The sequence below is a fragment of the Leptosomus discolor genome, chromosome 1 (assembly GCF_034619465.1).
Source record: "Leptosomus discolor isolate bLepDis1 chromosome 1, bLepDis1.hap2, whole genome shotgun sequence".
Taxonomy (NCBI): domain Eukaryota; kingdom Metazoa; phylum Chordata; class Aves; order Leptosomiformes; family Leptosomidae; genus Leptosomus; species Leptosomus discolor.
The window spans coordinates 191,661,887-191,679,215 of NC_141391.1; the positions used below are offsets into that span (position 1 = coordinate 191,661,887).

At 37.5% G+C, this 17,329-nt stretch overlaps 1 protein-coding gene across 1 annotated transcript in view; it reads right to left on the reverse strand.

Moving 5' to 3' along the window:
- Positions 1-274: 274 nt before the first annotated feature.
- CTTNBP2 (cortactin binding protein 2) overlaps positions 275-17,329 on the reverse strand; it is an 87,501-nt gene continuing 70,446 nt past the window's right edge. The window contains exons 15-23 of the mRNA XM_086473132.1: positions 15,941-16,093; positions 15,490-15,677; positions 12,427-12,605; positions 8,681-8,886; positions 8,269-8,454; positions 6,385-6,445; positions 5,361-5,493; positions 3,329-3,430; positions 275-520 (exon numbers count right to left, since the gene is read on the reverse strand). Coding sequence (XP_086329258.1) covers positions 275-520; positions 3,329-3,430; positions 5,361-5,493; positions 6,385-6,445; positions 8,269-8,454; positions 8,681-8,886; positions 12,427-12,605; positions 15,490-15,677; positions 15,941-16,093 — 1,454 coding nt within the window. The remainder of the gene's footprint in view (positions 521-3,328; positions 3,431-5,360; positions 5,494-6,384; positions 6,446-8,268; positions 8,455-8,680; positions 8,887-12,426; positions 12,606-15,489; positions 15,678-15,940; positions 16,094-17,329) is intronic.

Genomic DNA, 17,329 nt, shown 5'->3' on the forward strand with positions numbered 1-17,329 from the left:
ATCCTGTGGTAATACCCCTGAATATTATCATTTAAACGAGTAATTTTCATAATAAAAGAAGAAAAAAAAATCTATGGAGGTGGCAAAACTGCCCGTTTCTGAAGTTTAAACCAATATAATTTCCAGCTGATTTACAGAGAAATAAAACTGTGGTCCTGTACAAACTTTACATTACAGGGAAACAGTTTATTTTTAAAAAATATTTACATATTTGAGTACTTGGTTCTTTGCAATAGCGATTATATGAACACAGAAAATTGTATGGTAGGCAGGTTTATTTATTAGATTTTTCTATTTGTTCTTTTTTGTGCAAATTCCAAATCTCTCTTTTTGTATTATTATCTGCCTCTATTTGCCTTGTATTACTGCTGCTGCTTTTTTTAGTATTCTGAGAAGGCTGGGTGACTCTGCTTCTAGGAACAGGAAGAAAAGATTTAACTCTTGAAACACCCAACTCTGTCTTTGATTTACTGTTGCTGCTTTCCACAGTTCGACTGCTGCTGAGAGGACGCATTCCATCCTATGAATAAAAAAAAAAAAGGCATTTTCTGTATAATATATCCATCATATATATCCATCCTATATATGCATTTCTATGGATCTGCAATGTTAAAATTGTTTCTGTTAGTGGAGACTGTTCTCTGGATTTTAAGTAAAAGTACAGAAGATATTCTAACATTTTGACTGTTTGAATAAGAAAAAAATATAATGGTAAGGGTGGTTAGTCATCTCAACCAACTTTAGCCTTTTTAATGCTGAGGTGTGCCAAGCCACTCTCCATGATATGTGAAAAGTCCTGGAAATCAGGTGAAGTCCCTGGTGACTGGAAAAAGGGAAACTTTGCACCCATTTTTAAACAGGGTAGACAGGAGGACCCTGGGAACTACTGACCTGTCAGCCTCACCTCTGTGCCTGGGAAGATCATGGAACAGATCCTCCTAGAACCTGTGCTAAGGCACATGGAGGACAGGGAAGTGATTCGAGACAGCCAGCATGGCTTCACCAAGGGCAAGTTCTGCCTGACCAACCCAGTGGCCTTCTACGATGGAGTGAGCACAGCAGTGGACAAGGGAAGAGCTATGGATGTCGTCTGTCTGGACTTCTGTAAGGCCCCTGACACAATCCCCCACAACATCCTTCTCTCTAAATTGGAGAGAGATGGATTTGATGGGTGGACTGTTTGGTGGCTGAGGAATTGGTTGGATGGTCGCATCCAGAGGGCAGTGGTCAATGGCTTGATGTCCAGATTGGTGACAAGCGGCATAGCTCAGGGGCCCATATTGGGACCAGTGCTGTTTAATATCTTCATCAATGACACAGACGGTGGGATCGAGTGCACCCTCAGCAAGTTTACAGATGGCACCAAGCTGAGTGGTGCAGCTGACACCTGAGGGATGGGATGCCATCCAGAGGGACCTGGACAAGCTTGAGAGGTGGGGCCTGTGTGAACCTCATGAGGTTCAACAAGGCCAAGTGCAAGGTCCTGCACCTGGGTCGGGGCAATTCCCAGTATCAACACAGACTGGGGGATGAAGGGATTGAGAGCAGCCCTGCTGAGAAGGACTTGGCGGTACTGGAGGACAAAAAGCTGGACATGACTTGTCAATGTGCGCTCGCAGCCCAGAAGGCCAACTGTATCCTGGGCTGCATCAAAAGCAGCGTGGCCAGCAGGTCGAGGGAGGTGATTCTCCCCCTCTCCTCTGCTCTGGTGAGACCCCACCTGGAGTCCTGTGTTCAGCTCTGGAGTCCTCAGTACAAGACAGACATGGACCCGTTGGAGCGAGTCCAGAGGAGGGCCACAAAAATGATCAGGGGGCTGGAGCACCTCTCCTACAAGGAAAGGCTGAGAGAGTTGGGGTTGTTCAGCCTGGAGAAGAAAAGGCTCTGGGGAGACCTTACAGTGGCCTTCCAGTACTTAAAAAGGGACCTATGAGAAAGATGGGGTCAATCTTTTTAGCAGAACCTGTTGCGATAGGACAAGGGGTAATGGTTTTAAACTAAAAGAGGGCAGATTTAGACTGGATATACGGAAGAAATTTTTTACAATGAGGGTGGTGAAACACTGGCACAGGTTGCCCAGAGAGGCGGTAGAAGCCCCATCCCTGGAAATGTTCAAGGTCAGGTTGGACGGGGCTCTGAGCAACCTGGTCTAGTTGAAGATGTCCCTGCTCACTGCAGGGGGTTGGACTAGATGACTTTTAAAGGTTCCTTCCAGCCCAAATTCTATGATTAAGCTATTTTCAGGGCTATTTCATTGTACCTGCAGAAAATAGACAGAGTGTGTAGAAAAAAAAAATTATCTCAGTCAGATAAAAGTGTCTAGATTGGACTCTAGAGGACCCCTATCAAGGGAACACAGAGGGCCTAGTGAAGGAACACAGACAACAGATTCTGCCCTGGCTAAGGTTAATTGAACCATATGCTCAGAGGCTCTCTTGATGTTCAAAAAGACAAGGAGCAAGAAAGAAAAGGGAAAAAAGTGTAGCAACAGAGAAAGAGTAACTTTTACTTTATTATCCAAAGAATCAAAACTAAGCAGGATATAATTTGATCTTCATGTTTAGTAGGGATGTTAGCACCCACAAACAATGATTTAGATTTCTGAAAATATTATGATAATGGACCTATTATGTCTTCAAATAATACTCAGCTTATCTTCCCACTCTGAAACTGCTCTAAGGTTAGTAAAGATTGTTTACATTTAGACTGTCTTTTCCCAGAATCACCAAACTTATAGCATAGGGTCTCTTTTGATTTCTCATAAATAATATGGCAAGACAACTGTATATTACATCAAATATCTAGTCAGGAAAAATAAACTGAAACCCCTTTGAAAAAAAAAAAAAAAAAAAAAGCTATTCTTCACAAACTCCGGTAATATCATGTCTTTCTCAAAAGGCAGAGAAATAAACCATGAGCCAGAAATTTCACATCAAGATTTTTAAAAAGTTTTGCGCTTTTGCAAATTTACTGAATAATATTAATTGGGGGAAGTAATGAACCCAAGGCTTTTGTTTCTCAAAATCTGATGCAAATAACTTATAATGTCAAAGTAATGTCAACAACACTTGGCCTACGGAGATGGCTTTATGTAAACATGAAAATGGAAGCAAATACATCCATTGTTTAATAACTCTTTATTTTCCATTAGGACACGTGGGAGAAACTTGGCATGGTATGTCTAGCAAGTTTACTACGAATCATGACAGTTTATTCTTGTAATAAACCGGGCACCGGAACACTAATTCTTTGTATCCGATCAGGAATTCAGATTTCGGAGAAACTTAAGACACCTTCCCTATCCTTCTACACAACTCGTTTCACCTACCTTTTGTGCTGTTGTTTTACTTGGGTTAGTACCACTTGCTGAAAATACAGGATTGTTCGGAGAGGTACTGAACATCAATAGCTCATCTTTAGAATCTGCAATCTAAAAAAGATGGTGATTTTTTTAAAGTTATTCGCAGCAGAGGTTATGTTTCAATTTGCTAAATTTTGGAGTCTTGATTTTATTTTCATGTAGTTTCTCTGCAATGCAATGCATAAATATCCAAAGAATGATTAAAATATCTTGCCTTTACTCTAGAGTGTGTTTGTAGGAGATGGGAGATCAAGAGAGAGATTTCGCATCGACTGTTATCAGAGGAAGATTAGACATGCATTTCCAGAGCAATACTATTCAGTGGAGCTTAAAGGCAGCTTCCCATTAAATTTTATCCAGCCCCAGGAACATCACAGAAAGGAATGATCCTTTTCCCTTCCTTCTGCCATATTTCTTCCCTACTATTTTGCATCGAACCTTGTGACCATGCAATAGGACCTGATCAGCCTTCTATCCTCACTGAAAACTAGGTATTTTATCCTGGGGCAAGCTGATCGGATTCAACTTTGCAACTGAAAAAGTACTAAATCCCACATAACAGAGGCAGCAGGAACATATTCAAGTGGAAGGGCAAATTAGAGAGTAGGTACTTATTTTGATGGCAGCCTGAAATTACATCACATGAAGAAAACATGCAACAGCACCCTTACTTCTGTAAGGCTCTACTAGGCAGCTAGGGAATTCACGACAGAAATTCCAGCCATGGATGGTTCCACCCATGGTGAGGAAACTGAACAAAAGACAGTGACATCTATCTCCTTCCTAATCTAACCCATATTTCCTTGAATTGTCAACAACAAGCAGTTACATTTTACATGTTATTAAACACAATTGGTTACCATTTCTTTAAGCACATCCCATTCTTTCAAGGATAGATATGGCAAATCCCTGCTAACTGACTAGCGATTAGCTTGCCAGCTTGGTGCATGTGACTCATGCAAGTACTGTAAATACTTTAAAAAAAAAAACCAACCCAAAAGAAAACACCATAATAAAAGGATTTCATTAAATAGGTTGAAAAATCTTCCCAAACACAGTATTTCTTTTTTTTTTTTAATAAAAACTTGGCTGACTTCTAAGAATAAACAGAATACTTAATAACGCAAAACTAATAGAACTCTTGCTCAGGGAGATCCTAGAGGATGTAACGTGCAGCCTAACTGGGCAATAGCCTAACACGGACTCTATCTGTGTTTCTAAAGATACAGAGTAGCTGCTCCGGTGTGACCACAGCCTGCTGTCACAGCCATCTACTTCAGCTGTGCTAGGAGAAAAGAAGGAAAAGAATAAATAGCTACAGCGACAGGGAGAGCTGGATGCTTTGGGTGTAGAAGGAAAAATGAGAGAGATCCACGGCTCCACCCTCTGCTCCAACAGGCCTGCCATAACCACCCACGACCCATTCCAGCATAGAACTTAGCCCCAAACCCAGGACCCCTGCAAGCATCCTTCACCTTCTTCTGCCACTGTTAAAGAATTAGGCCGATCCACTCCTTCTTGCTTGGGGCAGCAAAACTGCATTTTGCCTACACAGCAGTGGAGCTTTGAGCCAGTTCGGAGATGGCTAATGGGATTGTGTTAAACAAACCAAATGTGCAAGGCATATTAGCAAAAACTTTCTATGTCTTTAAGACTACAAAATGGTTTCCCAGTGGAAACAACAGTAGCATGAAAGATAATATGGGGAACAATAATGAAGAGAAGGCTGTTGTCCTAGCATTTATGAACTGATACATTTCAGCCTCCACTGCAAGGATCTCTACAACAAAAAATAGTAGTATAATTTAAAATAACGTACATTAAACCAGAACACTTACCCTCAAATGTATAATTTATTAGTTGACTTTGGCTTATTCCCCAACAATTTAACAATTTTCTCCAGCTCAAGCAGTGCTTGTAAACTAAAAATTTATTTTAAACACGTAGCAAACAACTGCATACGGTAATGACATAAATTATTTAAAAACCTTGCTTTTACCTTGCTTATATCAGGCTCAGATTTGCTGGAACACATACTTTGAAGTTCCTGTACAAGATCTACTTCATCATCAGAACCAAGGGACAGCCTTTGCTCCAGATTTAACTTTCTCAAATGATCCTTCTCTGAAGATCTGGTTAAAAAAACGAACGGAGAGAGCAACAAAAAATAAGCTATGATGTATAATTTAAAAATAAATATTATACACAACTGAAAAACAGCAGTTTCTTTCCAAATGATATTTACTACCACAAACAGGAAGAACATAACATCTAATTAAGTGGCAGCAATAGCTGTCAATAGTTGTTATTTCATAATAGATCTTCTTTATATCCAAATCATTCTCTCCATTCTCAAATTCTAACAAAGCATTCTTCAGCCTACTATCTTCAATGATTCTTCCCTTTTTAAGACGGAGCAATCAATTTTATTCCACTCTCCTTTTTGGACTTAATTCCAAACACTTAAAAACCCCCTGGCATACTGGAAGCATAAATATTCTATGCTCTCTGTGCCCGTGAATATGGTAGAACCAAGGTTTCAGATTGAAGTAAAGTCTCAAATGCAGTTTCCTCTGGCTAATTCGTACCCTTTCTTACAGAAACTCTATCATTTAGACTAACGTGCATGTACTATACCACTTTGAATTATCATTCAGCAAGCTAAAAGAGCCAGAGGAGGTTTTAAAATATACTGCCAGGCGTATACAAAACCATACACTTGGCTTTTCATGGCAGAATGTGTTACATAATATTCTTAAGTTATAGACTCTTCTGTTACATAAAGACATGTAATGCTGCAAGGTTTGAATTACAGAAATGAATTCTAAAACTGTATCGAAGAACATAAATTTTATTTTCTCTCGGAAATTAAAATTAAAAAGAATTCCTTTCTTCAGATGTAGAACCAAAACGTTACCAAATACAAACTCTTCATCTATTCATTATAATGTTCTGGTTTACAATATGATTTTATCATCTTTATTGTTTGCTAAGTGTAACAAATACCAGATATTAAAACTTACTTTGTGGCGAGAGAAGCTCTTTTCTTACAGTTTGGTTGCAACAGAGTCTTAGATTTTATACCTGCACAAAAGACAGATTGACTTATTAGTGAGTTATGATGTGTGTTGGGTTTTTTTATTCTAAAATCTGGGATAAACAGGGGAAATGTGTTCCCATTTACTGGCTAATTATATCAATAGAGTCTGTCCGAGACCAGAATACGCCCCTTGAAACTGTTCAGAGTTGTATTAGGAACTGCTAAAGCAGTAAAACGGGCATGAATTGCCCAAGTTTTTGTGGAAGACAGGACATGAGGTTTCTGTACGAGGCACCTGAACCACCCTTACTGGTTCTCTCAGAGAGAAATCACTTGTCAACAAGAAAAGACTTAAGTCTGCTTCCTTTAAGTAAAATCAAACAACTCGCCCTTACTTGGAAACAGGAACATTTGATTCTGATAGCCACAAATGGAAGGCAACTAAAATTACACTCATCATTCCATTTTTTACTTACATTCAGAGATATTAACTGGACTCCAAGAACATTCTCAGGTACAAGACAGAAGTATCAACTATACTACTTCAGGTTATGTTAATTTAATTTCTTATATCCTCTTAGCAGGATTAGATAAGTTCATAATTCAGAGAACTAGCAAGCAACAGGACATTAGAGTTGCAGTTCAGAAAAAGCAGCCTTCTTTCTGAACAAGAGCTGAAGAAATTAATAGCTCAGTTTAACATTACAAAGTACCAGGTATCAAGTATTTCAGTCTTTTATATATGAGGTAATTGAGGCTAGAATATTACTGTTTCTAAACTCTATACGTGTGTGTGTGTGTGTGTGTGTGTGTGTGTGTAAGCCGCTTTCTCTGTAAACCCCTTCTTAACTCTTCTCTCTGAAGGAGTTAGCTTCATTTTGTGAAAGCAAAATAAGTAATCAGATTTTGTCCTCTAGAAGTTTTCCTCTTCAATACTGTATTCAGTTATGGTATTCCTAAGTTTTCCTTCTAAACAGATGTATACTTCTAGAAGTGTGATACGTTGCTTCTGCACATATCCAGACACTATGCTCTCTATAGTAAACTGCTTATATGGCTTACGATTTCGAGGTGAAAAGACATTTCAGAAGTGTCAGCTGCTAATATAACTTTCACATTTACACACATGCATAGACCCAGTCATATAAAGCCTTCTTTATCAAGAAGCATACTGAAAATGATGTGGAAACTTCTTAAAACTTTACAGTATCTGTGACTACACAGAATTTTTTACATTTAGTTTTTACAATTAAAAGTGAAAATCAAACAAAAATCTTCAATTTAAAACCAAAGATTTCTTTCTTCCACTACAGAGCTTCTAGATTATTCTAGAATTTATCTAATAAGGTCAAATAAGGGATGCATGATCTGAGGATGCACGTATTAATTTAATTTTACTTTGATTTAGACAATAGAAATTATTGTAATGAAGCTATAAAGTAAGTGTAAAACCCCAAAGAAGTAGGTATACTGTAAATTAGGTGCAGAACTAAGGAGTATCAATCAAGTAATGAAGCTTTCTGTCCTCCAGTACTGAGGAAGAGAATGTTAGAGCATTACTCCACACAATATGAGGTAGAACCACTGCTCAATCTTCCACCATCTGAGACAAAGCCTACCTCATTATCAGATGACAGGAAGGCCATTAGAATAAACAAACAAACAAACAAAAATTAATTAGGATACCTCACAGTCATAAAGAAATAATTTTGGGGAAAAAAGTAAACAATTTTTTACTGGTAAACAAAAACATGACTGTCATTTAATTGAGAATTTTTAATTCATGATGTAGAAGAAAATTTAGATTAATATCTACACAGCTTAACCCCCCACACCTTCTTTCAGAATTGAAAATGGAAAGCTTTACCTTCAGTATTTGTCTCCTGCTTATTCCATGACTGGGAGGCTAAATGGCCTGACTTTTTGCGAGGACTTGTGCTCACTTTTCTCCAAGAAGTATTCTCACCTCTTTTCTTACTACAATTTTTGTAGCTCGAAACCACCGACAAAGGAAAATTTCCTCCCTTAAAATCTGCTATATAATTATCTAGTTCTGAAACAAAAGTAGAACAATGTTAAGTTCTTGAGTGTTGCAAATGGTTCTTCTTTGACTACCTTATGCAACTACTTAGTTTAGTAACTGTAAATGCTTTTAACCACACACCTCCCATGATAACTACAATTCTGTTTTATGGAAGTTTTTAAAAAAGGAATCAAACAGTTAAAAGCCCCACTGTGGCAATGTACAACTACTTGCCTTTCAGACAGTTCACTGTTACCTGTTCTGGGTAGAGGACAGCCATGCAAAACAGCTTTATTTAGCAAGATGCTGAGAGCAGCTTTAACAACAGCCTGTTGACCTTGGCTAGGATTTTTTTTCGCTATAGCTTGTCCTGATACAGATGGTCTTTTCACAGAGGCTCTGGAGAGTATTGCTTCTTGAACTCTGGGAGCTATCACAGCATTCCATAACTTGGACATCCACCTGTAGGCACACAAACAATCCCTTAACTTCAGAGAGAATTATCAAAATACAAGATTTTATACTTTGGGTAACATAATCAGATTTCGCATTTTTCAGGAAGCACATATATTTTGGACTTCATATTGTATCCCATTTCAGGGAGAAACTGACTTTATTTAAAGTAGGGTTTATTTGTTTATTTTATATTAAATTATTTGACTTAACTTTCTTCAGGTTGCTTTGGCAAACTATTTACCATCTGATGCTTCTCCTCCTTCAGATAAGAACTATAAAACATCCTTTTCATTTTAAGGCTGAAAGAAAGAATGTCCCAGAAAGATGTGTGTTCACATATATACAAAAAAAAAGCCCCTTTCACCTTTGCCAGTGCATGGAGAAGTTTCCATGCTTGCAGGTGTTCATTCATAGCCTATTCGCTGCCAGCGTGGAAAAAAGGAGGCATTCAGTTATTGCACCCTTTCCAGTATTCTTCCATTTCCAAACTTGTCCAGTTTACAAGACCTTTCTATTCGTACAGCTGCCTTGCTCTCACTCTCCTTTTGTTTATTTGATCTATGGTGAACTGTGTCTCCAGGATGCCGTGGATTTTCCAGATTGTCTGGTTTAGAGACTGGCTCTGATTACAAAACTTTGATTCAAAGGGGCATGGTTCTTCTGGGACTTCTGCTTTTCTAAGAGAGAAATATTATATTGTTTTAGCACAGAAGTGAAAAAATTGTATTAGGAAATATAGAAATGCTATTTCTTACAGCTTATAGCTCTCAATGTATAAAGGCTACGAGTTTCAGGCTTGGGGCTTAGCTCACATCTATAACAGATGCTGAGACAATCTTTTTTATATCAAATCCAACTTTTTTTTTTTTTCTTATACCCTCTTCTGGGAGGGAAGATGGTAAGACTGAGAGTCAGCAGGTTTATATTAAAGGTCTAGAAGAAATTATAGACTATAATGCTGTGTTTCGGCTTTGCAGAAATCCATTCAGAAAGAGTGAAGGCTAAAATGTGTTTGACTTAAATGAACCATTTTGTTGGATATGTTGATTCACAGCAGCCATCTTATTACCCAAAAGACTATGACAACTTTTTTGGCTTTTTTTTTTTTTTTTTTTTTTTTTTTTTTTTTTAAAGTTAGAAAGCATGAATCATTTGATAGATGTATTTTTGGTTAGTTATGAAGCATAAGATTGAGGTTTCATGATATACAGCCACGCTACAAAGTGTTGGTATAACCTTGATTAAAGTTACATTGCTTAGAAAAATAATTAGTAGAGCTGTTAAAGTAAGATGTAAAATGCATATTGGAGATGTTCCTTGAAGCTTGCTTAGCATAATGGTGTGGATACCATTCCATATAGATACAGTCTGCTTCTGCTACCCGAGTTAAGCTACTAAAATAAAGCAAATATTGCTTTCATTTTAATAATAAAGAACTCACTGTCTCCATTTCTGCCTATGTAAGCTTTTGACATTTTGCAATTCTGCTAATATAAATGGTCAGAAATGAACACTGGGAAGATAAAATTAATTGAGACTAAATAGTTAACAATTGATGGGCTGCACAATGCCATCCTCTCTAAATAAAATTCCAACCTGCTGTTTAAATTTGGTCTTATGTTTGTGCTTATCTTGATCAAGTCCCCATTTCTTTGATATAGCTGATATTTAGCAAAGGTATAGCACCACCCTGCCCCTGAAAAGGAGATGTAAAGTGAAACTCTTTCCTGTTGGAACATCATCTTTAATTCCCTAGATCAAAATCAAGAAAAAAATGTAGCTACAATTCCCCTCATTTGTTCTCTCTCTCTCTCTCCAAACCATTGGAAGCCACATGAAAGAGCACGCAGCAGGGAACAATTTCCTGTCACGCCTTCTCTCCCCCTTCCCAGCTGCCGCCTTCCACCACTCGCCTGAGCTAACACTTAGCCCACAACAAACCCAGTTTGTAGGTAGCTGTCTACTGTCTTAATGAATTGAACTGACTCAGTGAAGCTTTAATAAATGCAAAAAGCAGCAGAATAGCACAGTGGAGAGGAGGGGCAAGAGGACAGGAGTGGTTAATTAGATTGAAATAACAGCAACCAGTGAGCTGCTAATTAAAGCTATTTATTGCTAGTTATATGACCACAATGTTACCCATCATGCTGCTAAACTAAAAGCATCCAGTAAGTGCTCACTGGAGCTGTGCTTTTTAATTATTAGTAAACAAAAACTTCATTAAAATGAGGAGTCAGATGGCATATCACTGCTATAAAAGACATTTTGGGGTTGTGCTCAAAATAAAGCACTGTGAATCCAGTCAAAGTTACACTTAGGAGAAATCCAAACTCAGAAATGTATAATTAAGGGATCTAAAGGATAGTTTTTCTGTCCTCTACTAATGCCATTGCAATAAATAAATGATTAAGACAATTCAGAGGACATGATTCAAGAGGGAGACAGGAGATAGATGTATGATATACTTTTTTCTTTTTTTATTTCACAGCACCCATAAATGGTGACTTCGACAATTACTCTGGATATTAGAAAATCTGTCCTTTTAGAAAAAAAAGGAAAACAAACAAGCAAAACGTATGAAGATCTGTAGACAGAACAAAAGATGGGAAAGCCAGTGCACGTGCTAAGCAAAGGACCCTGGAAGAAAGGTCAGCAGAAACTAGTACAAGAGAGAAAAGTCAGAGAGGGAACAGAAGTGGCAATTCAGGAGAATGCTATGAAGCAGGGTGAGAAAAGTAATCTCACATCTCCAGAAACCAACATTATTATATGAATTCTAGATAAGTTTGAATCTTAACTAGGGGCTCATTATCTTTCTAATGTAGCCAAGCAACATCTTAGCATGAAATGAATATATTTTAAAATTCTATCGTATCACTGGCTAGCATTTGCAGGGAAGTTGGAGTGTTAGCAGCTGTTCATGCAATTGTAGGCAAGAAAAGACAAAATTTTCATCATTCTTCTTTTATGTTACTGGACATCTAACCATATATATAGCTAAATGTATATATCTGCCTTATTTACTAAGCTAACAAATCTGTGAAACTGTACGTATGTTTAAAAATGATACCAGATATTAAAAAGAGTGAGAAATTCTCCAAACTTCCCTCATATACAACTTCAAAAGGAAACTTTACCGACTTTTCAAGCTCAGAATTCTTGAATCTCATTTTGGTCTGTTCACTAACGAACACCTTTCTTTACAGTGCTATCTTGAAATGAAGAACAGCACCTTTAAAGTGTTGAGACATATTAGCCATTCCAGTACAAGTAATATTTTACAACTCTGCGTCAAAAAATAACTGAAAGATCACAAGACTGACTTTCAACCAGTGTTAGACACCCAATTCTCATTTGTGACCTTCAGAATTGCCCTTCTAGTAATTAAGTATCAAACAAAAGTTTAAAACTTTCAATAACTTCTGCTAAAATACTTTTAAGGTTGTTGAGTCAGATGGGTTTTGGGAGAAACATAACTACTAAATTTGTAATAAGTATCTGTCTAGTTGGCACTGAACAGTGTCAAACAGGAAACAGAAATCTTACTTGACTGTCGCTTGGCCATGCCCTGGCACCACAGGACAAGAGAAGAAATGTTTTGGCCCCATAAGTGCTTCAGGCGCTCCTAGACGTGATAAGCAAGAGTTCAGCTGGTGCCAAACAGCCAGAATCCAGTCTATGATCTTGCAGACAGGATCACATGGAGGAGGTACTTTGCCTCTGAACTGCAGGGAGAAAAGATTAACATGATATAACACCTCTGCTGCAAACATTTTCCTTGAAACCCCAAGAAGGCTTGGGAATTTTTTCCCCTGGTATATTGTTATTGCAAAAATCAGGTACAGTCAAAAACTGGTCAAACCTTTCTATGGAGTATATTTAAGTCTTGTGTATTGAAAATGATTACCCCAGCTACACTTTAAAAGTTACCTCCTTATCAGTAAATTGACATGCCTCTACTTTCTTGTGGGAAACTGACACACAAATTTGGCAGCAGTGCTTTTTCTAGGGTGTTTAAGATTAGGATTACAACAGGTACCTACCATATCCTCCACAATGTATATGATATAAATAAAGCATACAAAAGAACATACAATCACACTGAACAGGAATGTCTGATCCAGGCATATTCTAAGTGGATTTCCATTTTGATTTTAGATTTAGTGGCAATGACGGAAAGATGTCTTCCCCTAAGACTTAAAATTTTTAGTATGCCTTGTTAAAGGCAAATTATTTGATGCCAGAAAATCTTCTGTTTCAACTGACTCCAAATTACAGTATTCATCACCCTAATCCCAGGTTTATCCTTTGGAACAGTTTCAATTAAAGAAAGTCTTAAAAGATGCACTAGGGATAGTATTTTCCAGCACTGAAGCCAGAGCTTCTTGACAGAGTCTACAGGTGAACGACATAAAGTTAATGTAGAAAAACATTTAAACTGTTCCCGTATATCCTCATAGTCCAAAATAAGGGGAAAAGAGCTTTTCATCTGAAAACATGAATACTAAGGCACAAACAAGGTACTAGAATACAGAGCAAGGATCTTTGAAATCATCTATTGTTCAAACAATGAATGTGCCTTTATTTTCCCTTATATTTTTATAACAGATTAATCTTTCTTCTATTTTTAACTTTGGAAGCCACTGTTTTAAGCTCCACACCAACTGGCACGTAAGTTTGCATACGGCACATGTGTGTATTAAAAAGATGGCATTAGCACACTGGGCATTTGTATTCATTATTTAATTAGGGAAGATACAGGCAGACACATGGGGTTTTTTGTCCAAATAGCCATCATCTGCATATATGCTTTAGAAAAGATAAACTTAATGGGATTACTACCCAAATTCTGTTCAACTTCAGTCAGAGGTAGGAACCTAATACCTTGTTAAACTCTAACCCATGTGACTAAGGATTGCTTTTAAGCCTAAACAAAATAGCCTGAAAACAACATCTGTTACACGATGCTGCAAGTTCTGGTAGCCAAAGCAGTTTGGCAGAGTAAGTTTGATCCAGCCTTTGTCTGTGAATGAGTCAGAGTACCACTCCTTCTGCAATTGTCTGCATTGCTGTATTTCTTGGCCTTGTGCTCAACTGAAGACAGTCCTCTTTGATCTTGAATGATCTACGATCAGAGTGTTTCTGTCGTTTTATAAAGGGCCTCAGATCACTAGATAGTCTCCAGTGTAGGCCGGAGAATTCTGCTATATCCTTTTATTGCACTGTCCTTTGGCCTATACCCCATTCCAGCGCTACAGCATATCTGCAAGGTACAATGTTCAACCAACCCACCTACTTGCCGACAGTCAATTGTTACCCTCCCAATCCTTTGCAAGAATTCTGGAAACCATTCATACTCTCAACCAGACAATGACTCATAGTGGTTCCAGCTTACTATGTTTGTAGAGACCCAAAGATTTAAAGCACATGGGGGAAAAAGGAAACTTTGTTTCATGCAGAAAAGTACTTGTAAATAACTATGCACCTGAAAAAAGCAATCTAAGAAAAGTAATCTATTAAGAGTTTCATTGATACATTTCACATGATTCTTTTTTTCATATTCTGTATTCCCGTTCTTGCTATTAAAGAATACCTAGGAATGTTTCTAAATTTCCTCATTATCGTAACTGAAATGCTCAGTTATCACACATTTCCTCTTCAGGACCTCTTTGAATCAGTAAGGTTTTATAGATGAGAACTGTGGCAAAGGGCACAGGAGATGACATCCCCAAGGATACCCAAGGTACATACAGCTGAACACTCAGAACTGACAGTAGGTCTGTTGTCCCAGACCAGGACTCTTTATTACTGACAGTTTTTTCTATTCCTAAAACAACCTCCCCTTTTAAGCCTGTTTAAAACTCTACTGCCAAGATTATTTTCCTTCGCAGCTGTTTTGATTAAACTCCCCCTTGCAACATCTAACACTGCCTGACTGTCTGCAATAGCTGCTATCACACTGGAATGGTTTTCTTCCAAATAACTTTCAAATTTCCACAATTCTGCTTTTGCCCACATCTTTCTTTGCATTTCGCATCCTCCATTTGCTTATTCACGTTAAAACAGACGTCCCATCTTTATTCTCTTTTGGACTTTTGTTCCAGCTTCAGCAGGCCTACTGGCTCAAAACAACTTCCCTACTGATATATTTCTCCCCCCTACTTTCGTCTTTGATTTAAAAATCATGAAAACTCTATTTGCTGCTTAAAATGTAGTCAATACACACAGGACATAGAACTATATCTTATTTTAGACATATAGAATAAATTCCTTGAGAAAGGGATTTTACGTTTGCTGAACAGATTCTTACTTTCATGCTCACACAGAAGATGAAAAAAACAAAACCTGAAGGATGTTTCATACAGTGGATAAGCGAGTATCCACAGTACCATTATCTGCAGCCAACCTGTGTGTTTATGCTAATCCGCCGTGGCCACACACCTTCCTATATGAGGCCAAGCCAACATTTACAAATACATAGCCTGTATCTTCCCAGAAATGAATGCTTTTTTCTTGAAACAACTCAGTTGTAGCTTTTGACGTTACTATTGTACATATTTCACAGACCTGGTAATGAACAAAATTGCTGAAGCCAATGCAAGTTCTTACCTTGTTTATAACTTTTCTTCTTAAAAACCTTTGAAGCAAGCCACGCATTGGTTCCCCATCCCACCTAAGTTGAACCCAGCGGAAATGTTGCTGAACCAGCAGGTCAGAGCCATGAAGATGACACTTTGCAATTGTCCCCAGTAAAAAGCAATTCTCATGAAAGTAAAAGGCACCAGAAACTCCGTTTGCTAAAAACGAACAATAAAACATTTTACTGAAATACTCAAACCTTCGATATGATTTCATATAAAAGCAAGAAGCAGTGACATAATTAGAAATAAAAAACCCCACCATAAATTAGCCTTAAAACATGCTACATTTGATTAAGAACAACTGTTTGCAATATCATAAAAACTGAACAAATTATATTTTTCTCCTGTTCCCTGTTTGCCATGTATTATAATACAACTGGATTATAAAAACATTTCTCTGTTCCAAATTCTTTAAATACCTCTTTGAATAGTGCAAGGATTTTCCAAACTCCGATTCTCAAGAGGTGCCAGGAAATCTCCTAGTAATTCAGATAAAGAAGCTCTCTCCAGATTTTCTAAAATCACAATGGTTGTCTTGTTTACAGGAGGCTGTTTAACTGGGACCAGGCAATCTGAAATATAAAAATTCATTAATGTCTACTGATGAAACCTGACTTTTATTTATGTATACAGCTTTTACTGCTACTAATGCAAAAAAGAGGAATTTTTAATTTTTATTTTTTTGCCTTTTAACTTGTTCACAGAAACAGACAGACTGTGTAATATGTTCAAAACTAGAAGCATAAAATCAAACAATGGAAAGAATACTGTACAATAAGAAAAAAAAAATTGAAAGCTATTATCAAAATAAATTCCTGAAATGCTTATAATGGGATCTTCATAAACAGGAAGGATTTCAGCACACTGAAAATACATACAACAGAAAACATAGCAAAGACCTCTGAAAACCTTTCTTTCATTTGCTGTAATACATCTTAAACTTTCAACATGTACTCTTTATACCATGTAGTGATAGAAGGATTCAGAATATTCCATGTTTACAAAAGACTTAATCATTCTATGAGATCGCCTATTTGTTTCTACTATCCTCTCTTCAAAACTTCCTTCAGTATCTTTAAGAATCACCCAAATAATCAGAGCTAGTTTGAGGCACAAGCAGTAGCACCTGAACCTAACAGGCATCAAAATGATGTCGATCTGTATCTATATATACTTTTTCACATTTCAGATATTTTCCTTTTTTTTTAACTGATTTTAACATCTTATTGACTAAAAAAAGATACAGCCTTTGCAGGTGTTCCTAACACTAAATTCCAGATGAATGCTTCTGTAATACAAATACTAAACAAAACACTTATCTTGAGTATACTCAATGCTTTGCATTGTTTCAGAACTTCTTGAAGGCGGTACTAAAGATGGCCATTAAGGAAAATGATGAGTAATAGGGCAAAACTTACAGCAACCAACTGTAGCTGACGATTGCTATTTATTGCAGTTTCCTGAATATTACTGCCCTGTTTTACTAGGAGGATATAGATGGATAGCAGGAAGGACAGGTACTTCCTCTGTGTTTGATGGAACCATTCAGAGAGAGGAGAGTGCTCTCCTAGGAGAGGAGATGCAGCAGAACAATGGGGCAAGCAGCAGGCAGAAAAATGAGAGACAGCCACCAGCACAATGCTGAAATGCAAGCACAGACTATTAAGAGTGTGTTGCTGACACAGAGTAAAGCATTCAAAAGAGGAAGCTCTCCTAAGAGACAGTGGCTAGTAAACAAACCAGACTATGAGCTATTTTCTTGCCTGCAGGCCAAACACCAAAGCCTAGCTGACTTGTGACTACGCAAT